This window comes from Eleutherodactylus coqui, chromosome 4 (assembly GCF_035609145.1).
Source record: "Eleutherodactylus coqui strain aEleCoq1 chromosome 4, aEleCoq1.hap1, whole genome shotgun sequence".
NCBI classification, from domain to species: Eukaryota; Metazoa; Chordata; class Amphibia; order Anura; family Eleutherodactylidae; genus Eleutherodactylus; species Eleutherodactylus coqui.
The window spans coordinates 58936526-58961956 of NC_089840.1; the positions used below are offsets into that span (position 1 = coordinate 58936526).

The window sequence follows — 25431 nt, forward strand, 5'->3', positions numbered from 1 at the left end:
CACAACTGTAAGATCCCAAAGAATTCAACTAACCGGGATATTGGTAGTCGTAGTTAATACTAGGAAGCGGCGCTGCGGCACCTGGATCAATGCTGATGGAAAGTATCCTCATGGCGTCCAAACCTTACAATGCAGAAGTAGATAATTACCTTTTGTCTAAGCAGCTTATTCCGAACTCTGCCCCAGAGTCGGGCCCCTGTGTTGGATGGACGTTTGGCCCCCGTGTCCTGTAGCCTCTCCAGGCAGCAGTGCTCCAGGTGGTCACACACAGAGTTTAAGTTGCAGTCTGTCTGCACCATCACCTCCGTCATGGCTCGCCGCAGGTATTAAGCTCTTGGGAACACTTTCTCTTTACTCCCGAGCAGGCTGTCACACTTTCCTCAGGCACCAAGACACCTGTGTAAGGGGAAGAAGCACGTCCTGCCCCCACCCACCGGGATAGAGTCCTTCTTGTGACTGTCCCTGCTCATTCCTCCTCTACAGCTCCAGGAAAGCCTTCCTTGCACAAGAACAAATCAATGAGAAGGGACTGCGGTCAGCATGTAGGAAAATCACAGCTCAGCGTCCTACTAAGAGACCTGCATCTGACAATGCAGCCTGAAGCCTTCATACAACTGTGCAGCGTCTAGGGGATGCAAAAGGCGGCCCCTTGTCTCCCTCTATACGCCTCCTTTTTGCCCAGACTCTCCCCCTCCCGTCTTAACCATTGAGATACCACTCCAGGGAATGGATGCTAATCATTAACCTGTGAGCGACACAAAGGTCACTAGAACAAGGTCATACATCAACAGTCACTGAATGACTGCAGCCTTACAAGAGCCTCCTCCATAGCAGCCTTAGAGGTTGTCTGAAGAGTCTTCAGTTACATCGACTTCTGGGAAAGCTGTGTGACGAGCAATAAGACCAGGATTACAACTTTTCATGAGCCGTCACTGAGATTTCCCACAATTTAAAGTCAAATCTTTTTGCCTTGGGGAAGGTATCAATGTATAAACTAAAGAAATGCCCTTCAGGATTCTGGGAAAGATGGGTGACAACCCCCATGAAAATAGCAATACTGGCTAGATTTTGTTTGCTCCTACCTAAACAGATTTGGCACAGGACTCATGAGAGGAGTTGTCCAAGACTGAACTATTGATAAGTCATCAATAGTTGATCAGTGGGGGTAGAATTCAATAAAAGTTACACCTGTGTTACCAACCCGGGTCACCGCAATACGTAGGTCACCTTCCACATCTACACACACAGACATTGGAACGGATTATATCCAACTACCGCTGCGGGATAAGTTGGCGCTATATAAATAATAAGTTTTTGGGCGATTTATTTATCGGCGAACAGTCTGAGCAAAATGAACCAAATCACAGCAGGTCCTATTTTCTTGCAATTTTCAGACAACAAAATGCCCATTCAAGTGCGTGCATGATGGGAGTGCAACCGGTTTTTAATGCAAGCAACCATGAGAACCATAAACGAGATTATGACATTTTTTAAAATACTTTTATGAAAAATGCATGCAATACAGATGAAAAAAAAAAGCGCTAGACGCATGAACGATGCATACAAAATTAGAGCAATTTTACAGACCGAATTTGCAATCGACTGAGGGAATATACCCTTAGGGGGCATTCACATGCAGATTTGGTGCGGATCTGTGGAAGATTTCACCTATTCAATTGAATTCAAATTGAAAGGATAAAATCTGCTGAAGATTGACACCAAAATCTGCGACACAACTGCATCTCCCGATACGTTTAAAGACATGCGTTTAGTATGTCCCATACAACATTCAACAACTTTATTAACCCTTTCCAATCCACTGTCTGACGTCTGAAGACATTATGATTTAAGGCTGTACAGCTCCGATGTTGGAAGACGTCCGTCGGGGTTCTCTTACTGTATATGGCCAGCCTCTCTGCTGTCAGAGCCTATCCAACGTGTCACCTCATGCAGTACTGGCTTTAGCCAGCAGATAGCGCCGTTGTATAACAGCAGAAAAAGTAAGCCCCCTAGGAGTACCAGGATACAAATTGGATTGGAAAGGGTTAATACTCAACGTGACATCAGCCATAACCCAAAAATCGTTGCAGGTATAGAAAAAATGACTCAATTCCCGATGAAATTCTACCCTTAAGCTAGCACCTCGAAACAGCACCATAAATTATGTTTTCGTGTTACTCAGGGAGATGACGGGGGATGTATTTTTTATACTCATTCTCCCTCGTTCTTGTGGTGTCCACTGGTGAAGTATGTGTGTGGTCCGAAAAATCGCAGAGACCTGACAGGTCTCCCCCCTCATCGGAATATCGCTAGCAATATTCCACCTTGGCCGTGGACAGGGAGCCTAAGTTGCAATGATAAAAATTGCAGTATTTTGGGGTTTTTTTGCGTAGGTTTATTTGCTCTGTAACGGATTTAAAACTGTTTTAAGAGGCTTCTGAAGAGTAAACTTGGCCAAAATGACAGATTTGTAACAAAAAATATTTATATATCTTCTTACTTTTGGAATGTCTCACCAGTCCCCTGCTGCCTATAGTCGGGTCCCAGTCACTTCCCGGCGTATATGTCTACATCATGATGTGTTGCCGGTATGGATGACACGTCATGCGAATAGTGATTGTTTGACCCACTTACAGTACGTCGTATGTCAAGCGTATACTCAGTACATGACTGATTGGCCCACTTACAGTACGTCATATATCAGGACTATAAATCAGAGGCTGTGAAGACCTAAACAGCAGCAGGCAAATGGTGAGGCATTGTAAAAGGTAAGAATTATATTATTTTCATATCTTGAAGCTATGCAGACTTCCTGTACAGAATACCAAATATATCCAATCCTGCAATACTCTCTGTAGAACATAAAATAAATCCAATCCTGAAATTCATTCTTTCTATGGTGTAGAATACTAATTCTAATAGTGAGGAAAGCTCCTGCGTTGAGGTCAAAGTCAGATGGCAGCTATGAAGAGGTCAAATTAGAAGGAGGCCTCCAACTAAATGCATTAGTTTTCAAAAATCGGATATTTAAGCTCTGGCCTTTAATCTCTAAAGTCTCTACAAGTATTGACTGCACTGGCGAAATTAAAAACCCGTTTCCTACTGCAGGACTTGAAAACATCTTACATTATCCAGACTTCATTTAGAAGGGAATCATATTACATTGGAGTTACAAAGAACACGCCGGCATTCTGCAGCATGGAGCAAATTATACTGCTGATATCAGGCAAAAATCAAAATACCAAAACCGAGAGAATTATTGTACGGAACAACTTCTAGAAGTGAGCTAGAAGAGTCTACTGCACAGTATAGGGCTTGTATTTACCCTACCAATATTCGCCAACATGGCACCTGTAGACAGAACCTTTGCCATCTGGTCCGCCGCCTTGACTGTTCTGAGACATTGCTGGACCCTGTATCACAAGCTATATTATCACCAGTATATAGCTATGTTGTAGATAGGTGATACATTCCAGATTGTTGGGGCTCGACTGCTTCCTGAGGGAGATTCCAAACCACAACTGTAAAATCCCAAAGGATTCAGCTAGTCGGGAACTGGCAAGATACTGGTATCTGTGGTTTATACTAGGAAACAGCACTACGGCTTATGGAGCATCTAGCAGTAGACTCGTAGAGTTGGAAGGGACCTCCAAGGTCATCCGGTCCAACTCCTCTACACAATGCAGGAATCACCAAATGTATTATTTCTTTTAACTAGAGCCAAATCCACAACTACAACAAATCTCTGTAAAGATATGGAATTAGAGGTTTCCTAAAAGAAAACAAACCCCATATTCACTGTCAAGTATAAGACTCTCCGCAGCAGTCTGATGCAAACTTCTAGGTAGGAATAGAGCGCTGGATGAGTATTCATGGTTGGTGCTCCATCCATTTCAGTCGGGCTGACCGAAGTACCCCAGCACTTGTCGCTCAGGTATTTCCGCAGTCCCATTGAAAGTGAATGAAGCATTGGCGCACGCTCCATTCAGCCTCCTCACTGTGGGGAGGGGGTGGGGTGGGGTGCAGATATCCTACAATGAATAGGATGGGTGGATGGGGAACATGGGTCCCCCATTCTCAAGATTGGCGGGGGTCTCAGTGGTGGATAGAAGATCAACTTGTAATCATGGTATTACTTTTGCTTGATGACTGTTCGGTGTAAACATGTACAGTGACTGAAAGGTCAGTGCTAAAGCGTTAGCGATTCTTGCTGATCGGATCTTTCGCGTTGACCTAAAAATCATTTGTCCGTGGCAAACACATTTGTATCAAGAGGTGCCATAACGAAATGTTGACTAGAAACGAGTGGTAGAAGGATTGACTAGAGGCGACCGAAAGTACAGTAACTGCCGAACGATTTATGATCGCTAGTTCACCACTCTTCACATGCGCGCTCTAATCTATCTTGCAGCGTAAAAGGGCCTTTATACTAGACAGTAGAGATGAGCGAGCGTACTCTGTTCGGGTGTTTTTGCACTCGAGCACCACTTATTCCGAGTAACTGACTACACGGGCAAAAAGATTCGGGGGGCGCTGGGGGCGGCGTGGTGGAGCGGGGGTAGCAGTGGGGAACAGGGGGGAGCTCTCTCCCCCCCCACTCCCCTCTGCAACCCACCGCTCACCCCCCGGCGCCCCCCAAATCTTTTCGTCCGAGTAGTCAGTTACTCGGAAAAAGCGGTGCTCAGGTCCAAAAACACCCGAACAGAGTACGCTCGCTCATCTCTACTAGACAGTCTTTAAATGTGCCAGACTTACTATAGTGACTGTGTTGAATGATAAATCTGACATTTTTAGGCTGTCTACTCTAACTTTATATCACCTATTAGTTAGCTGAGGTTACGACAAAAACTTGGCGCAGTGACATACACATGGTCTTGTAGAGCGCATGAGGTTTTGTGCACCTTTTGGCACAACTGAAAATATCCCACTGCCCATAAAGCTTCAACTATAGCGATTGGTTCAGTCTTTGTTTGGCACAAGTAGGATTTGTCATGTTTAAGATCTTCAAGGAAGGGCTGCATTGCTACTCCCCTCCCTCTCAGGGCCAGTTATTTCTGATCTTCACCCCCTAGCCATAATGAAGTACTAAAGTTTCACATGACTATGTGAAAGGTCCTGGAGGAGCTCTAGAACCTCTACATGCTGTAAATGGATGAATTGCAGGTCCTTGAGCAACTCCACTCATACGCAAGAAGAAAAAGATGTGATTCAGTACAGAACTTTCACAATATATAAATTAAGTATTCTTCATTGATAGGCAATGCCAACTGTAATAATACCCTTCTCTCCTCTGCTAGGAAGTATTTCATATTTGATGAAAAACAAAACAAAAAAAAACCAGAAAAGTGAGAAAAAAAAATCTCCCACGATTTGACCATAAAGTGTTACTACTTTCTGTAAATTGTACGGGATTACTTCACTCCTGCTATACCTTAAACAAGGGTTATGGAAAAAACATTGGTAATTTCCAAGCCTACAGTAGTTAAGTGAGTTCCCGAAGAGAAGCACCCACACAACTAATCTCATTTCCTAATACTGAAACTCTGTCCTGTTTAGACACGCTTGGATCTACCACACAATGATGATGAATGGGGCAACCGCTGGAAAATCTATTTAGGACAAGTAGGGGGTGGATAATGTTGGGAATGGGGGAGTACAGTCCAAGACACATGGAAATTTATATTCTACAGCTGGTTGTTGAATAGGTCTTCCAGGTAACTGAAGATGCATCCAAAGTGACATATTGAAAAGCAATTGGATTTCATAAACACTCAAAATATATACGTCCATGGGGACCATATACTCCGGCGCTGCGGTGGCCAAATGAAAACCCGCTAGTGCTCATGCACCTCCCATGTGGATTCCATCTATTTGCAAAATTTGATACCACATTAATGGGAATTTACTTACATTAGCAGTCACATCAAAAGACACTGCAGATGTTCCTCTGACAGAATATCCCCCACCTCCAGAGACACATTTCAGTATATTCCCATATTATTGCAATATGTTCCCTTCTCGTCCCACGGGGTTCCAGATTTATTTGAAGATGTAATAAAAACAGAAAGAGGACTCTAGAATGTAATATGTTGCACAGTGACCAAAGTGAAATAATCAGCCAAGATCAAGTGTATGTTATAAATATGATGGAGTGGCGGGACATCTTTATCAAGATTTGCAAATGACTTCAAAGCCAGACATAAAACAGGACAATCCCCGACATGCCTTTTAGATGTCTTATCTGGAAGCACATATGGCTCACAGATTAATTTGTGTTCTATTGAGCAGTCATCCGGCCCCGTTGATGAGTTTTCTCCCCCCCCCCCCCCCTCCCGGATTGCTCTCACACCCACTGACGTTCCTCTAAGATGCAGCGGACAGGAAATAGATCCTACAATGCGGAGCTGTTCTACCGCGTCTGCGCCAGGTGCGAATTCCATCCTGAACATCCTTCACTTATCTTCCTTCTATATCGTTTTGCTGTATTTCAAAACAAAAGGGTATGAATGGGATATAACAAAGCATTGTCTGAAGATTACTCTAATTGTATGGTGTAAGACCCGAAACGGAGCCAAGACAAATTTTAATGCCCAAGGTGGTCTGCTCACAAAGTCTCATTCTATACACAAATTCTGTTTAGTGCAACCTTCACTCCAGATGACTGGGAGCAGAGCTCTTGTTTACCCATCTCATTAAGAGCAAACGCTACTTCAGTGGATAACAAAAATGTGGTACAATGCTACACAACACATAAAATAAATCTTATTTGTATAACGCCAACGTATTCCACAGCGCTTTTAGGTAATTTTTTAATTATTGCCCTCCACCAAGCTGGGTACTCAAGTTTACCGACCTCGAAAGGATGGAAGGCTGAGTCAACCTTGAGCCGGCTACCTAAATCCTGCGGGGAATGTACTCGCAACCTTCATGTAGTAAATGAGAGTTTAGGACTAACTGGCAACCCTAATGGAGTGAGCGAGAGCTTAGGACTGCAATCCTGCTGCCCTGACACTCTGCGCCACACGGGGCTAATCTAGAATGCAGAAATACTTGACTTATATCAGAGGTGTAGCTAAGTCTTCTAGCACCAGGGGCGAAGATGCAGCCCTGCCCTGCCCCCCCCCCCTCCCCCAAGTAATGAATTAATATAACATAAGCTTTTTTTTTTTTTTTAATCTATCTGGTTCCTATATTGTGGAGTCCGGATATGGACATCCGAGAGCGCGGCTTCTGGGCATCTGTGATGCTGAAAAACGTACTGGCATGTTGGCAGTTTCTAAATTGACCGTTATTGGCCCTGTGGTTTTGAAGTTAACGGTGCTGTTCGCTTGCAAAATTGTGCAGCTATTTAACAATTGGAAACAGTGGCAAACAGCATCTCGGCACAATTCTTGGGTTTGGCCATACTCAAAACTCAGGGGTGTAGCTAAACACTCACGGACCCTGGTGCATTGCTGGGTCTCTTGTGCTGTTCACACGGGGTAAATTTAAAGGAAAATCCACATCCGAAATCCGTGTGGTTGCCACAGATTTCCAACATGGACTTTCATTGGGTAGAGCCGCGATCCACATGTGGATTTAGCACAGTCAATGGGAAAAATCCATATGCGATTTTACGCAGAATCCATGTTAGGGCTTTTTTTTTTTTACGAGCGTATACTAGTCGCCGTTTTCATGGCCGGCATACGCTACTCAGTTTTCCCAATCTAAGGTGGATTCACACAAACTGATCCACAAATAATTCTCACTTGATTTTATGCAGCACTGGAAGATCCTGTGCCTACTCTCCAGACACAGAAGCCCTGACCGTGAAAGGGCACGGGTCTCTTTAATAAAGTACCCATGCAGTGCATATTATAGAAACTGCATGGCCTCCTTTGCGTCTGATATTTTTACTGCCCGAAAACAGAGGATAAATATATGAAACAACTTTGCAAACGCTTTTAAACAAAGATATCCCACTGATGCGTATATATATATAGCTTCTACACAGACCTATGTATGGTAACAAGCTACAATCCCACCCTGTGTGGTCATACTCCCACCAGTCCCCTACTTAGTGTACTTTGGAAGTAAAGTTTAATTATGAGAAAGTAATGCGCTACTCCTAAGGCACCTTTACTGTCGGGTGCATAAACCCCGATGGCCATCCCAGCGACAATCGCTCCTGTGCTTCCACAAAAGTGCGATAGTCATTCAGTGAATGGTGGTGAAGCACCATGGAGCTCTCGTCCAGCTGCCCTCCTCTATTCACTGTGAACAGCAAGTCCTTCAAAGACGGACTGCCTGTTTAATCAACATTGGCTTGGTTTTTAGAGGAGTCAAAAACTAAATCGACTGCAACTAGTAAGCGCTTTCTCGCTCAGTGGCTGTGTGTACATGGGCCGACTATCGCCCAAAATGTCATTTTCCGGCAATATTGGACTAGTGTAAAGGTACCTTTACTTTCACAGTTGAAAGTGTGCAAGACGATAGGCATCAAGCCATCACTCCGCGTAAGACTAAACCTAGCAGCATATACAGTATAGCTGGCAGGACACATCCTGTCTGCTCGTTCCCACAGACATCTGATTGCAAGCGGGCAGAGCCAACTGACTGGGTGAGGCTGGCGTTAGAAAGGGATTTTAACACGTAGCAGCTTTATTGTACGCCAGGATGCAAATCTTATGCCAATATCTGGAAAGTTCTTAAAGCAGTGAGTGAGCCGTTACCGGTAAGAAGTACTTCTAAGTAGGTCATTTTCTAGTAGCACATTTGGCTACTGCCTTATGATGCAGATGAGCCAAGGGACTAATGAAAACGGAGCGCGGTCTTTCCTCGCTCTGGTGTCGCGGGATGCTTATTGCTCCCATCATGTATGTTTTATACCCATGCAGCTGCCGCTACGGTCACCTTTCACGGCCGCGGATTTTCTGCCATTTTATGATAGCAGCTCCTGACTGTAACTGATAACAGCGGCCTTGGCCAGACAAAACCTCTATGGTTCTTCCGCCTGATACGTTCTCCTTCTGAAGCCCCGACAAAGAATGGCTTGCCAGGCGGCTCAATCCAGCGTAAATAAAGGAAGAGATAAATCTCATTTGTTCAGGGAGTCTGCTTAGCTCAATGAGAAGATTTAAAGAAATGAGGGGAACTATCAAATGAAGCTATTCCCTGCTCATGGCAAGCATTATGGAGATGTGAAGGCACCAGCGCCTGGACCCATCATGCCAGAGAGGGGTCCGCCATGAAGAGTGGCTCCTGGGGTGACATATGTATAAAGAATATACGAGATAGGAAAAGAAGAATTTTAAGTAAATAACCAATATTAAACATTTTGTGTGTGTGGGGGGGGTTAACCTAAATCTTCAGAATTTTGTGCCAATACGTTAGATATTCTTATAGTGGTTGAGTCTGACACCCAAGTCCAAATTCTCTACAGAGACAATTGAATGAACGGGGTTGACTTAAGGCCTATTTACACGCAATGATTATCGCTCAAAATTCGGCAAAACAACCGCAAATGAGTGATCATCGTTGCCTGTAAACGCTGCCATCGTTCACTTTTCGGCTGAACGATGATTTTAAGGTGAGCTTAAAATCCATCGTTCAGCCGGACAGTGATAGCAGGGATCGCACGCTGTGTTCTCCATGGGAGTGATTACATTGTATTCTGTTGACAGCCCTTGCGAGAAGAATGGAGCTGTGTGCAGAGCTCAGGCCACATGCTGTGCTCTGCAAACAGCTCCCAGAGGCCCTTTTACATGTAAATGAAGATTATAAAGTGCTAATGGACATTAGTGTTCATTAACACTTTATGCAAAATGATCGCTAAAACTGTCAATCTTTCAATCGTTTGAAAGATTGTCTTTGCGTATAAATGGGCCTTCATCCTCAAGATAGGTTATCAATAGTTGATCACTGGGAGTCTACTGCTCAGGATGCCTGCAGATCATCAGGCCAGCTGTCAGTGCATACAGCGCTGTCTGTATGGCAGTGAACCATTTAGTATTGCAGGCAGAGCTCCCGTTGAATTCAAAGGGAGTTGGGTTGTAATAGCGAACCGGGCAGCTGCAATGTTGACACCGCAATCTGCTTCCAGCGCCACCATTACTGACAGCGAGGGTTCCAGAGGGGCGGAACCCTGCTGATCAGTTCCTAAAAGTCCTGGACAACCTGCAGCCACCACTAGAGAGGCAAAGAAGCTAACTATATACTACTTTATAATGGAGTTAAAGGGGTTGCCCAGTAGTAAACTCCTAATGGCCTATCCTCAGAATAGTTTAGCAACAGTAGATCGGCATGGGTCTTTCGCCCAGGACCCCTAGTAGTCAGCTGTGTGCCCGGCTGGTGCATTACTGACCGCAGCAGATTTCTGTAGGAAGCAGACAGCTTCCATCCAACTTGCTGTTACATGCAAAGTTCCCATTCACTTCATGATGTACAACACTGTGCTCGGCATACAACGCAGAGGTAACACAGCTCACCACAGACCCCATAAAACAGCTGATCGGAGTGGGGGCCGGGAGTCGAGCTACCACCAATCTGATATTGACCAACTATCCTATGGATGATATATGGATAGGTCATCAGTATAAAAAGGTCCCAGAAAACCCCTTTAAGTTCTGATGTTTTACTTGGTCCTGTATTAGCACAAAAATAAAGTAAAAAACAAGCACATATTCAATTACCCGTTGGTTAAAGGTTAAAGCACAAAACTGACAAAAGATGTCCCAGCTATGTGATCGTGAAAATGAAATCCACATTTTACAAAAATCCAGCAGAAGAAATGCCCGTAAGCCACATCTGCTTTCAATCGCAGGCCCCAAAGTCCCAGATGGGCCGAAATCAGTAATGGCAGAGAGAGGCTTTGGCAGTAACCCATCACAGGCACAAATTTCCAGAAAGTATGCAACATACAAACAAGCCGTCTGTTGGGTGTTATATTCTTCAGAGGTCCCAGCGGCCTCAAAGGTATTCGCCGTACAGATGTGTCCGCTCTTCAGATCCAATTGAATTTCGTTACAGACTACAATTTCACATGATATAAAAACAGCAGATTCTTGTGCGATCCCATATGGCACCTAAATGTTACATTAAACATATGCATGTGTGTTATATATACAGGGTGCTTCAGAAGTCAGGGCCACCCAGAATATCTTATGAATGAGAAGAGATACAAGTAGGAAACTTTGTAGAACACTTAGAAAAAGGAGGGTGGGGGGGGACTTTTTGCACCATGGTTGGTCCTGTTGGCCATCATCTTGGATTCAGCCCGAGAGACAAATGGAAAGGGGATCATGGGGTACATGATTTAAGGGTAGAAATGGATGGGTGCAGGCATTTTTTTCCAAATCTGCAAGCATTTTCGAGTTATGTCATGTTGAATATTCATAAAGTTATGCTGAGTTGTGTGGTATGGAAAACATTCCTTGCATGTGTTTTCAGGTACCAGAAGTAGTCATTAACAATCCAGGAGAGAACGGAGATCATCCTGATGGTCAATAATTGAAGTTCACGTGGGGTGGCCGAGGCTTTCAATAAGGAACACCCAGGTAGATGGCCAGTGAGAGCAGGAACTGTCAGGAACCCGATTCAGAAGTTCAGGATTATCAGGATGATCTCAATTCTGTCCTGGATTGTTAACGGTATCTTCTATTACCTAAAAAGATGTGCGATTAGAGTTTCCCATACCACATAATAATTCAATGTACCTTTATTAACACTCAACATGACATCATCCATAACTGGAAAATGGTGTCAGATGTGGAAAAAATGACTCTGTGCACCGAGTGGTCTCATTTCTGCTCTCAGTGCACATGCGTGCCACCAATAGAGAAGAGCGTGCATGCACACAATGAAAGAAGAGATGAGTCTGTTCAATCAGCGACTTCCCGGGTGACAGCAAGTGGCGGATTTGCATTGTGGAATCAGGAGCGGGCGTCCACCTGCAGCAAATAGCTTCCATAGCATGCTATGGAAAAGTGATTCTTCCTGCACACGAGCGGAAGCCATTTGGATTCTGCTTGCGGAGGAAAAAAAAAAAAATCGCTGCATGCTCCATTTTTGCCCGAATTCCGTGCAGACGGCTTACATTGAAGTCATCCGCGGCCTTTCCACAATTGACATTGCAGATAGTTTGAAAGGTCGCAGATTCCACATCATCGCTAGTCAATGCTGCGGGAAAAGCAGGAGTTTAAAAAAAAAATGTTCTGCACATGTCCGACAGCGAGCCGTGCGGACCATCTGCAGTACAGATGAAGAAAAAGAAAGGCAAGTACGCGCGGGCGCTGTTGCTGTCAGGGCCAATTCCGCATGCGGAATCCGACCCGCCAGTGTACAGGTTAGCCCTAATATGGGTGGCAAATAGAACAGCAACATGCTTAACTAAAGCAAATGACATCCCATCGTCAGTAGCAAGAGCGGTGATGCTGTAGCCTCTGATTGGCTGCAATGGTCACTTCTGGTGACATCATCTGACACAACAAATGCCAGGACCACAGCGGGGCTGCAGCGCTGCATTACATTGGAAGGGAACAGGTGTATACACTTCCTTTTCTTATTTTAGTACAGCGAGTGCTAAACAGAGTATGTTATCCGGTAACCAAACAACCCCTTTAAGGTTCAGCCCACATCTGTATCCGAGGCTCTGTTTGTAGCATCAGGAACAGATCCGACATAAAATAGTGCAGTATGCTACACTATTTCATCCGGTGAAATGCCAAAGGGCATGTTGGAAACCCGATGGACCCCATTATAGTCAAGGGGGTCATTCAGGTGCCATTAACACCAGTCATGATCCGGTATTTCACCTATTTTCATATACTTCTATATCTACCACACATACATCTCTCATATGTTTTTGCATTGCATAAAGTATAAAAAGTGCTTCATGTGTAAGATATGTAGTGGCAGAACCCCCCCCCCCCCAGCCCCACCTATAGCGGAACAGCTGTGTGTAAAACAGCGAAGACACAAGTTTGTGGGCGGCCAGTCCTGTTCATTCAAGGACCTAGGATCCAGAAAAAAAGGTAGTCAATGGCTCCAATCCAGCACACACAACTTTTAAAACTTTATTGGAAAGTAAAACTGACAGCTACGTGTTCCACCCCTGGACGAGCGACTTCGTGAGACTTGAGAAAGCCGCTAGTCAAGATTTACTTTGATTTCGCCAATCAAGTCCTCACAAGTTGTGGTATGTGTTAGAGGGGAGCACGTGTACTATCTTTTCTTATGTTGCTTTTTGGGATCTAGTCCATAAAGTCATATTATACTCCTAACGGTTCAATATGAATTTTGCTTTATCCCTAAAAACAAAAAAATGCGGAAAAGGACACGATGGAAGTTATAGTTATTGGGCTGTGAAAGCCAACAAAAACCTATCGCCCTCTCCGACGGATTGGGGAAGCCTCAACATCTAGACAAACTTAATGAGAACTTTGTTTATTTGCTCGGTGTAAGATCGCACATTTTGCCTTCCTTCGAGAGCGGCGGATGTTTGGTTAAAACACATTTAGCTGAATGTGGAGCAAAGCGGAAAAACAGTGAAGGATGGAAAGCATCTCAATGTCGTCCTATAAACCCTGCAAAGCATTAACATTCCAGCAACGCGACCGGAAGGAGGACCGCATAATCTGCCTTCTCTAATGTGATAAAGAGAAATGCCAAGAGGAGAGGGAAGAGCGTGGCATCACATTCCCAGTTACTCATACTGAATCTGGTAGGAATGAGGAAGAATAGAAGGTCCTGGCTGTGTTACCTGGCCTTCTAGTATGCAGTGGGGATTAATAGGGGATGTTTCCTTTAAAGAGGACTTGTCAGCACCTTTAACCCTTATAAACTACGTCTCTATCATTGATCTCTATGGGAGAATGCGTGCACATGCGCCAACGTCTTGGGGCACAGCGCTGGAACAGGTGGACCTGTCAATGTGTCCACGTTTTTTAATTATCTCTCACTACTTCCTGTGTAAGTGTATGTCTTCATCAATCATAATTCTGACTATGTACCAAAAAAGTCAAGGTGAAGAACACTATAGGTTCTACAGATAGACCATTGATACTGTACTGATGGGCATGAAATTGAAGCAGATCCGATTCTGGACACAATACATGAGATTTGCCTGAATCATTGGGGATCTTGCTACCTGGTGGTCAGTAAGCAGAGGCTGAACTATACGGAGGGTGCACTTTTTATGTTCATATGGGGGACCTCAGTATAGTAGTATTTTTGTACTCAGTTGTCTTGGAATATCCCTTTAAAAAAACTTAATGACATTTAGAAAAAAAAAAAAAACACATGCCAAACTATATGTGTCGTTAGAAAATGTTTAGGCCCTTTTACACACAACGATTATCGTTCAGAATTCGCTCAAAAGCTCAAAGAGTGATGCGTGTAAATGTATGCCCATCATCCGCTTACTGTACACTTTTCGTCCATCGCCTAAGTTCAGCCCTGCTTAAAATCCCTCGGGACTGATAAGACGGACCGTACGCTTAGTTCTCCATGGGCAGCGCTGATAACATTCTTTCAGCAGCTGTCCTGCTGAAGAACAATAGCGATGTATTTAGAGAACAGACCACCTGCTGTTCTCTAAATACATGCAGATGAAGCTAGTTAGCTAATGGGCTGATTAGCCCATTAGTGCCTAAAGGCCCCTATAGACACAAAGATGATTGCTCAAAAGATGGCTTTTAAGTGATCATTTTGCACAATTTACTAATTGGTACTAATTTGTATTAAAGCGTGTGAGCCTCTGGGAGCTGAATTTATTCAGAGGACCACTTGCTGTTCTCTGAATTCCTTTTGTTCTGTCGGCGGAGCTGATAGCTGAGAACAGCTGATACAATGCAATCAGCTGTTATAAGCGCTTCCAGGGCAGAGCACAGCATGCGGTCCTGCTTATCATCTGTTCTGCCGAACGACGGATTTCAAGCCGAACTGGAGACCGTTGTTTGGCAGAAAATTGAAAGATGGGCGCATTTACATGCAACGCTTATCACTCAAAAGACGGCTTTTGAGCAATAATCTTGTCTAAATGGGCCTTAATGCAAAATGATCCCTCAAAACTGTCAGTTTTTGACAAATTTTTAGCGATCATCTGTGTGTATAAATGCACCTTTAAGTCCAAATACAAAAACAAAAAGTTTGGTAGCAAATGAGCTTTATGTAGTAGCTTGTAAAATACTTTGTGGTCTCCTGTCATATAAAACTTTTTACATGTTACCGCCTAGAGACCCCTGAGTATGTACATGAGGGAACAGAAACGTGCTGTGTGATATAGTAATGGAGCAGGTTAGCATCATCAGGTATATTGGGAAAGTGGGCCAAATTTATTTATTTTTCCAATTTCTCAGTTAATATAAAAGTAATTCTGTTAGGTTTACGTGGATCTCTCGGGTCTCCAATGCTGCCCCATCTAAGCGATGTATAAAAAGGGTTAGCACATATATAGTTTTATATTTTTCAACCAGTCACATAGGCTATGTAGGATCCCACCTCTGGATAACAGATGTAGCTGGTGCGGACATCCCTTTTACGGTGTATTCTAGTATTAAAATCTGTAGTTGCTTGCTGAGACTCAAAAACTAAGCCCAAAAGTCCGGTTCCCACCGCAGACTATCTGATACTTTTCCCTGTATACACTACATAGAGGTAAACCGGACAATTGGTGTTGTAGGCAGAAAAGCCTGATGGGCTCACTTCAGCTGGTCATAGGCCATGTCCACACAGCAGTATTTGGCACCAGCACCTATAAGCTAAAACCAGGAGTGACATCCACAGAAAGTAAACTAATTTATACTTTTTCTGTGTTTAGGCCGGAGGTTTAGAGGAACAGGAGAGTTGCAATCCGTACTATAGAAGAAAAAATGCAGTTGGTGCTATGAAGTATATTATGTATGGAGACTATCTCACTCCATAAATCTGTGACAGTCACTCGGGTTTCCACATTGGTAATCCAGAACACCCACGTTTCATATAGTAGAGGGCTTTACTCTGATTAGATTAATAACCCTATGCACTTCCATATTAAGCCTTGTATTTATTGCAGAGGAAGCACACAAACCACCCATGTAGCCCCACTCCGAGCGCGGCGTAGCCTTCCTACATATATTACTATGTCAGCCCCCTCAGCACTAGCAGAAGACTGACGGTGGGAGCACTTAGTCTAAACAAGACTTTATAGGACCGAGAGAAGAGGTCAGGACCCCAATCTGTCAGCATAACAGCGTGAACCCGAGAGAGGGGGGCAGAGATGACAGCTGTGTCAGTACTATAGGTTGTCCCAAAGAGTCCACGGCCTGCTGTAGGCACACGTGCTTCACATACGGGGACACATGGTGAAAGGTCTGGCCATTAGTAGGGTTCTTGTAATTACTCGTAGACCACCAGTGATGGTCAAGAGGGTGTAGAGTAAAGGCAGAAAATGTGCCAAAAACAAGAAATATCACAGGGTCCTTTTACACAGCCCGCCTATTATAAGGAGGACCAATTGTCAAATATGTCAATTAGCGCTCGTTAAGTGGTTTTTACACAAGCAGATCATGTGTGGAAACGGATGATTATTACAATCCTTCGTCCGCATACAGATAGCATTTGACAGCAGCGCATCTCCTTTTTAAACAGGGTAATGTGCTGCCGACAAGCATTTTTAAGGCCTTTTTAGATGAGCTGATTCAGGGGTGTAACTATAGGGGGTGCGGTTGCACTCGGACCCAGGAGCCTTAGGAGGCCCATAAGGTCTCTTCTCCATATAAGGAGCCCAGTACTATGAATGAAGCATTATAGTTGGGGCATATGTAAAATCCACTTAATGAGCGCCGATTAACATACTATTGGTCAATTGGTCCTATTTACAGCAGGTAAGAATCAGGCAGTATAAAAATTGCCCTTAGGTTTGCATGAAAGATCCAAATTAGATGCCAAACGAGCATTTGCTTGTTTGTTGGTCGATTATGGTCATATTCAGACTGGCTGATGATTGGGCGAATGTTCATGCCTGATCATCGACCCATGTAAAAGGGCCTATAGTATGAACATATTTACAACTGGTGTCAGCTTGGAGGAAACACACCCACCTCGGAAACCTAAACTACCAACTAAACACAATGGTAGGAATTCAATATCAAAGAGATTTAATAAACAGCAACATATTAATAGCCAAGACACTAAATTATGGTTCACTTATTTTTGTGCCTAAGGGTGGATGTACACCAGACAACCATTGCGCCGAAAAGTTACTCAAACAAGCAATTTTCAGCAATAATTTTCCCGTGTAAACAGGATCCAACAAAGCGAGGAGTCAATGCGTCGTCGCTAGTCAACTTGTTTCAGCTCACGGAAACGAAGTGGCTAGTCGTCAACCTTTCATTCAGTCTTAACAGGCAGTCGTTCATATTGGAATGACTGTCTGTTCACAGTGAATAGAGATGGGCAGCCAGAAGAGAGCTCAAGCCCGCTCCGCCTCTATTCACTGAATGACTATCCCTTCTGTGTGAAAGCGCAGGAGCGATATGTTTTGGGACAACTGTCAGACACTTATGTGCCCAATGCCACCCTTACTCAAGATCTTCCTCGAAATTTTTAAAATCTTCAAATGCCTGGGCACAAGATCCACCACCCTTACCCATTTATCAAGACTCCTGGAATAGTAATATGTTTTTTTTTTAAATTTAAATTCCTGCCATAGGAAAAGGGTACCTGAAGCTATTTTTACAGTATTACACCAGGTACCCTTTAGATACAGTAAGGAAAAAAAACAAAAAAAAACATTCCTTAAGTAGATAAGAAGTTCAGTGCTTTATATCCAGGACACTATATGAATGAATATGATTTCTGACAATTCATTGCAATGTATTCTAATAAAATCGGCAAAGGTTATGATTTGACATTTTTCAAGGGCACCATGAAGCTTGATGAGAGTACTGATGCATAACGTGCAGAGCGTACATGCACCTAAACAACACGAACCATAACGCCCCGGTATAACAGAATTTACAATACTTCTATTTTACATACCTCACTAACAAGCACTGGTTAGCTACAACACAAGTCAGGCAGCACTTGTACTGAGCTCAGCACATCCGCTCTCCTGAACATCGTCTTCCATACAGAATGAGAATGGTGAAGGGAAACATTCTCTTAGGACATCTATTAGCGAAGGTTTCCTTTCTGCCTTGCGCTGGATCCGTTCCCATTTTTTATAAAAAAGACCCACAGAAGAGCAGAACTCTGTTAATGCAGCTATAGGACGTCAAAAACTGCATGTGGTTTATGTGATGTGATAGTTGGCGGCATGTTTATACCGGTGACACTCTTACTTTACACATTCATCCAATTACCACATCAGTAAATTGCGACAGATTTTCTGCAGTGGCACAACCGGACATGGTGTGGTTAGTCGCTGAAGAAATGAAAAAATGCTGAAAAAAAATTCCGATGATGGAAACCAGACGGAACCCACAATGGGATCAGACAAAGTCATCAAGAAATTCTCTGCACTCTCAATTAACAGCTTATTGGAGTGTTGTATTGCATTTATCAAGATACACAAGATATGTTTTGGCCCACCCTAGCCTCCTTCAATTAGGGCATCCCGAAATTCGTGTTGTGTAATCTCGTTGAATGCAATAAACCCTTTCCGATCCAATTTGTATTCTGGTTTTCCTAGGGGGCTTACTCTTTTTCTGCCGTTTTACAACGGCGCTATATGCTGGCTAAAGCCAGTACTGCATGAGGTGACACGTTGGATAGGCTCTGACAGCAGAGAGGCTGGCAATATACAGTAAGAGAACCCCGACGGACGTCTTCTAACATCAGAGCTGTACAGCCTTAAATCATATTGTCTTTAGAGGTCAGACAGTGGATTGGAATGAGTTAAGCAATGGATTGCGAGTGACAAGGATTTCTTGAACACTTTGCGGGTTTATTTGCACTGCTGAATGCCATAAATGCCATCCACTTTGGTTAAAAATAAGTTTTCTCAGGCGCCGCTTGTTTCTGACACGCCATTTTTTTTGTTCTTATGTTCTGCTCACAGATGAAATGAAGAAAAAAACTTCTATTAACACCGTACCAAAGTTTTTTGCGTTTTTTTTTTTTTAACCAAGTGATTGCCAGATTGGAGTCAGGAAGGATTATTTTTCCCCTTGAATGTGGAAAATTGGCTTTTACCTCGTTTTTTTTTTGTCTTCCTCTGGATCTACATTGGGGGTTAATAAACTGGATCGGAGGGACATGTGTCTTTTTTTAGCCTTACATACAATGAGAAGTACCGCTCACAGACGGAAGTAAAAAAAAGCTTTCCATTAAAAAGTACTACACCTACAAGACTTGGGTTTCTCGTACTGAAATCACTGGCGTCTCCCCTTTCTTCATTAGGTTATGGATGCCACATGTGGTCCCTGGTCATTTCTAATGGGGGGATTTAGTTCCCGTTACACAATATGTACATGAGGTTTGCTGTTTTTACTGGCGGGTGATCTGACGGCCTGACGCTCCCAGGTGCTGTCCACTGTAGAACTTTTTTGCAGTGGTGATGTCATGTGACCACTGGCGTTGGCATCTATTGGTATTGCCAATTTCCATCGAGTTTTTGATGCCCGGCGCATGTACTGTTCATTCTTTTTGGCGCAGTGTTGCTTCCTTCTGGGTCTTATGTTATCATGTGATGTCTATAGTTCATTTTTACAAAGCAGTGCGAAACGCATGTTGTGGCGCAGGAATACAGGACTATTTGCGGGTACTATGTTGCGCTTTCCTTATGATTGTCATTTAAGTGCCATTTATGGCTTTTTAGTTTTCAGTATTATTAATGGCATTCATGACGTTTTAGTTGTTACATTGACTTGTTAGGTATGGGACTTGTAGTACGGGTCAATGGATTATATTTTGGGTTTGCAGCATATTTGATTGCCTTTTAACCCTTTCGAGTCCAATTTGTATCCTGGTTTTCCTAGGGGGCTCACTCTTTTTCTGCCGTTTATACAGCAGCGCTATCTGCTGCCTAAAGCCAGTACTGCATGAGGTGACACGTTGAATAGGCTCTGACAGCAGAGAGGCTGGCAATATACAGTAAGAGAACCCCGACGGACGCCTTCCAACATCGGAGCTGTACAGCCTTAAATCATAATGTCTTCAGAGGTCAGGCAGTGGATTGGAAAGGGTTAATCATTCTAGATATTATTCTACAGTTATGCATGACGTTGGATTTATGGACATGCACTTATCTCAGCGTGGTATTGTATTTTTAATATCAGTAATACAGTTTTGGGCACTTTTGGAGTCTATTGGTGCTCATGTTTGTTTCTTGGTTTGTCGATCTGAACGCAGAACAATTGTTTCTACTGGCTAACGTGTCATCAGACTTTTCCCCTTGTACGGCCCGCAGGACATCGACGTGGCATCCAAGTGACTTCTGTTACCATAGAAAACGTTGGCAGATGTTTAACAGCTTTCTTGCATGAAGCCTGTGGCATAGAAACGTTAGGCCATTAAATACAAAGTATCCAGATATCTTCTGTGTAACGATACAGCTTGTGTTTTTCTCTGCTCAGGAATAGCTGTAGTGTGCAAGCTGCTCATAAAAACCGAAGCAGCGGAGCATTCCGATGCGCCACCTCCTGCACAACGCTGCGCACGTGGCTCACTGCACGAGTAGGTAATGAAATGAGGCCAAGACACCACTGGGAGGATCATTAATCATCCCCGCATGGCACAGCTGTGGCCCCGACATACAGCTTCTCCCCTGCCTACTGGACAAGACAGGAAAGGAAAAGGGGGGGGGGGGGGCGATATATTTACAAGGTGTGTCCAGCTGAAGACAATTACACTGAGACAAGAAAGAAGATGCAAGTGAGAAAGAACAAATGCTCAAGTGTTAAGGCCCTTTTACATGGCACGACTGATGGGCACTTCAGTCGTACTGAACTTCACTTTTTGCCCAAAATTAGCGAACTGTAAGAACCAAACGTTTAAAAAGTTCGCTATTCTAATACAGGGAAGTTAGGGTACAATATCACTAAAGAAATCAGTCTGAAAATCAGACTCATTAATTTTAATGGGTGTAATCATATTTGTCTGCAGCGCTTTCAAGTAATTTATTCATTACCCCACCAAGCTGGGTACTCATTTTGGCTGAGTTGTCCTTGAGCCGGCTACCTGAACCATGCAGGGATTGAGCCTTCAAGGTTATGAGCAAGAGCTTAGTACTGCTGCCTTAGTACTCTGCGCCACAAGAGGCTCTATGCACATGGGCCTTTTTTTCCTTTTTGCAATAATCGTACCGTGTAAAAGGGACTTAAGGACCCATTTACATGCGTATATGCAATTTTGATGAAAAACACAGCATTTTCAATGTTGCATCAGTGTTCACACATGCAGAAAAAAAGAAAAAGACAACAAAGGCTGCCCAAGTGATGATGGTTTTGTTCCAACCCACAGAAAACGGGTTGTGCAAAAAAAAAAAATGTCAAAAGTTTTTAGAATGCACTTATACCCATTTTACTCTGAACGATTCTTGTTCAAACTACCGTACGAGCGAATGACGTCACCACCGAGAATCAGCGCTTCACATTCCTATGTATTTAGAAGTAACGAGGAATAAACGAACCGGCGATGATTTTTATGCATGCTAAAAACAGAGCGACAGACAAAAAGCGAACAACGGCTCCGCTTTCACACGTAACGTTTATCATGCATTTTGGTTCAGTCGAATGAACTTTGAGTGACAATCGTTACGTGTAAATGGGCCGTTACACTTTATTAATGGGGGTCTGACCTCTGACCCCCTTTATTTATTAGCACAGTAGTGTTACACATAGGCCCAGCGGCTCGTTCCATTAGAGAAAGCAAGCGCCACGGGCCATTCACTGTGCTGACCGTCAGGATCCCATAGGCCAGACCGCAGCTGAACAAACATTCATGGCCTACACTAAAGACAGGCCGGCCATCAATGTTACAGTGCCAGCAAACCTTTTTTAAGGATTTTTATAGATTTGGAGTTTCACTTTCTACAAGTTTGATGTGTTGCCATCTTTATGGTATGCTGCAATACTTAAAGCATTATCCACTGCAGTACCAGCAAACCAATGTAAAATGATACAACTTGTACTGAGATTACAGTGTAACAAATAAAACGGCTACATCTGTTTTCACTGGCCAATAAAAAGGATTTTACATTTAGCGAGTTCATCTGTGAAAAACTGCCTCTGTTCGAGGGCTCAGAGAATAAATGGGACTGCGCAAAAATGCAAAACGCATATGGGAGGCGCTCAACTACAAAACTTATTTTCTTCTGTCGAGAAAAACCAGCTGCCACCTCTTATGTACAGATCGATGACTAAGGGACCTTCACACGTGCAGAATATTTCTGCAAGGCACACCGAAGAACGTACCTAAAGACACGTCAATCTGCTGCTGTACTAGAATGGTGACCACTAGTGAGGAGGAAAGTTCTCAAATGTTCGGTGCGGCCAGTTTGTTTAATTTGGGAAAAAAAGTTTAGTTCAGTACGAATTAGTTTGAAACCAACCCAAAATTCACCAATACCCCTAAAACCGATGGCAAGACTACCAGTGGCCATCTTGGCTATAAAAGAAATTTCAGCTGCATCATGAGGGAAGTAGCACAAGGCCCAGCAGCTGAGTGACGAGAAAGACGTCAGAGTGTCTGGGGACATGGCGATAGCCATTTCTAATGGCAATGGTGCGGAGTGAGCGTGCTGTTCACATGCTGGGGAAGTAGCACACGGCAGACTGGTGCATGAGAGGGCCCTAAGATCTGGGGCCACAGAGTACAGACCACAGTGACACGGAGCTCTGAGATTTAGTACTCTGGCACTTACGGTGCATTCGGCTAGGATGTTGGCATTCCGTTGACCTTGGGTAATACGGAGTGCAAGGATGATGATGGAATAACTAAGATGATAGTTAGTAATATGGTCACAAAGTGCCCTGTCACCCCGCCATCCACATCACTACCTGCTTCAAAATCGCCCGAGGTTCGGGTTCACGCTGAACAGAACTTTTAGCAAGGTTTGACCCGAAACAGGGTTTGACTGTTTCATTTCGCTCAACACTATTGATTATCTATCCTCACTGAAGTGAATGGGAGAGAGCAGCGTATATTCTCGGCCACTGCATAGTGCGGTTCCAGGCGGTCTGTGGCTGATCTATCCTGAGGGTAGGACATCGATATTACAGCACTGGAAAACGCCTTACAAGGCAGGCTTGAATTTTCAACACCTCTGGCTATCATTATAGCAGGTCCGGTATGTTCATTTGCACAACTCACTCACAAAAATAATTAAGTAGGGATTTTTGCTGGAAGATAACGATGCAGTGGGGAAGGGACTGATATAATTACAAACATAAGGAAAGGTATGAATGGAAAACACAATACCCAGCACTGTGACTCCACCTTTCCACATGAGCGATTACACATGACATAGCTGAGATACTACAGAGAATATCTGTTCAATTAATGACTTGCAAATCAATCACAGGTCTGCAGCTCCTGGTCTATAACAATGTCAGGGCAGGAGAAATCTGCACATTCCTGTGGCCGACAGTGAAAAGAGATTGCAACCAAGACCCCGTCCATCCAGAGCAGCCAATGGCCACCCAATCCTGGCGATACTACCAGCTGGCTCGTACAACCGTTGGCTGCTGCTGGTGGGACGGGCTTTCTACTACCGGTAGTATGTCACAAAAGCTATTGAAAAGCATTCACCAACCAAAAAAGTTAGTAAAAAAAAAGAATAAAAATACTTTTAATGGAAGTAGAAAAAAGTGGAGAGCGCCACAGGTAGATCCAATCCACACAAGATACGCTGTGTGGATACGGTCACAAAGTGTCTTTTCCTCAGCGCTCCAATCCTTCAAAATAAAGGAGAGCTGCAGATACAGGCTGGGGGTTCTAGAAGAAGAACTCCCCCAGATATAATAAAGAAAGAGAGAAAAAACAAACTGTCAGAAAAAGGAGGTCCGCGCTCACAGAAAAAATGCACTGAGGACAAATTCACGTGTAGACAGTGGTGAAATGAAACACTTACTTGGAAGGAGGGGGGTATGATGCACAAATGCCCCCTCCTCAGAGTGTCCACCACAAGGTATAAAGCTAAGCTTCAAGTCACCAGATGATTCTCCAGTCGTTGAGATCAAACAGAACTTTTAATACGGCAACGCGTTTCGGTGCAGAATAAAGCACCTTTCTCAAGCCATTAACATATAAAACAATATACAATGCAGATATTTATACACAGTTAAGAACAGACAATTAAGAAAAGACATACCCCTCCCATGTTCATCTGTGCTGTGTGTCCAGCGTTCCCCAGGCTGGGCGTGCACTGATGACATCAACGGCACCATGTGATCTGGTAGCCGTACTTTATATGTACTAATCAAGTATCTAAGATGAGACATTCATTTAAGCTAACTCACACTAATGTCAGAGAGTGAAGTAACATTTCAGTAGTACTCAAATGCAATAATCTAATTGCCGAGCGGGAGGGGAGGGGGAGGAGCCTAATGATGCGTTCTGCATCATAGAGTTACGTGCTGTAATTAATCCAATCACGCCTGCTTACATCCCAAAGGATGGGGAGAAGCCCCATGGCACGTCCTGCTAACCTAAATCGTGCGCTGGTGTTAATAAACTGCCGCTGGCGTGGTCCGGTAACCAGGCAATGGAGGCGGGGCCTGGTGACGCGATCAGCGTCATTGGGTCACATGATGAAATGCCGCCGGTATAGAAAGGATGCCGGGTAGTTACGTGCTGTGATTAATCCAATCACGCCTGCTTACATCCCAAAGGATGGGGAGAAGCCCCATGGCACGTCCTGCTAACCTGAATCGTGCGCTGTTGTTAATAAACTGCCGCTGGCGTGGGCCGGTTACCGGGCGATGGAGGCGGGGCCCGATGACGCGATCAGCGTCATTGGGTCACATGATAAAATGCCGTCGGTATAGAGAGGATGCCGGGTAGTGATGGGAAAATCTCCTGACGCGTAACGCGTCATGGTGTCGGACGGTGTAACCCTTGGACTGCCGGTGATATGATACAACTTGCTGGCAGTGGGAGGGGGGAGAGAGAGGAGAGAGAGAAGGAGGGAGGAGGGGGAAAGGGAACCGGAGGGGGGGGGGGGGCTGTTGTAATGGGGAACATAGCAGCCATACAATAAAAGTGACCCCAAAAAGAGGAGCCACCATAATTATATTGTTATTAAAGGCAATGCCAAAAAGCCAGAAAACGGGGGGGCAGGATGTAATAACATGAATAATAATGGTAATAGTCTATAGTTAGGATATTCACCTACAATCAAAATACAAATAAAAAATATAAAAAAAAAAAAAAAAAACCTATTCTGAGTCATAAATTCTAAAAAATTAAAATTAAAATTAAAAAAGTGAGGGCGCTAGATACTTAAGATGTTTTGACATACAGGTATTTGAC

The 25431-nt window shown here is 43.8% G+C and overlaps 1 protein-coding gene across 4 annotated transcripts in view; it reads right to left on the minus strand.

The window, feature by feature from the left end:
• The window catches only part of ABR (ABR activator of RhoGEF and GTPase), a 361360-nt gene that overhangs the window by 27678 nt on the left and 308251 nt on the right, over positions 1-25431 (minus strand). The window contains exon 1 of one of the 4 annotated variants that reach the window (XM_066599546.1): positions 150-593. The exons of the other annotated variants lie outside the window; for them this stretch is intronic. Within the exon in view, the coding sequence (XP_066455643.1) occupies positions 150-311 (162 nt within the window). The 5' untranslated portion in view covers positions 312-593. Of the gene's footprint in view, positions 1-149; positions 594-25431 lie in introns of those variants that run through there. 4 annotated transcript variants of the gene reach the window in all.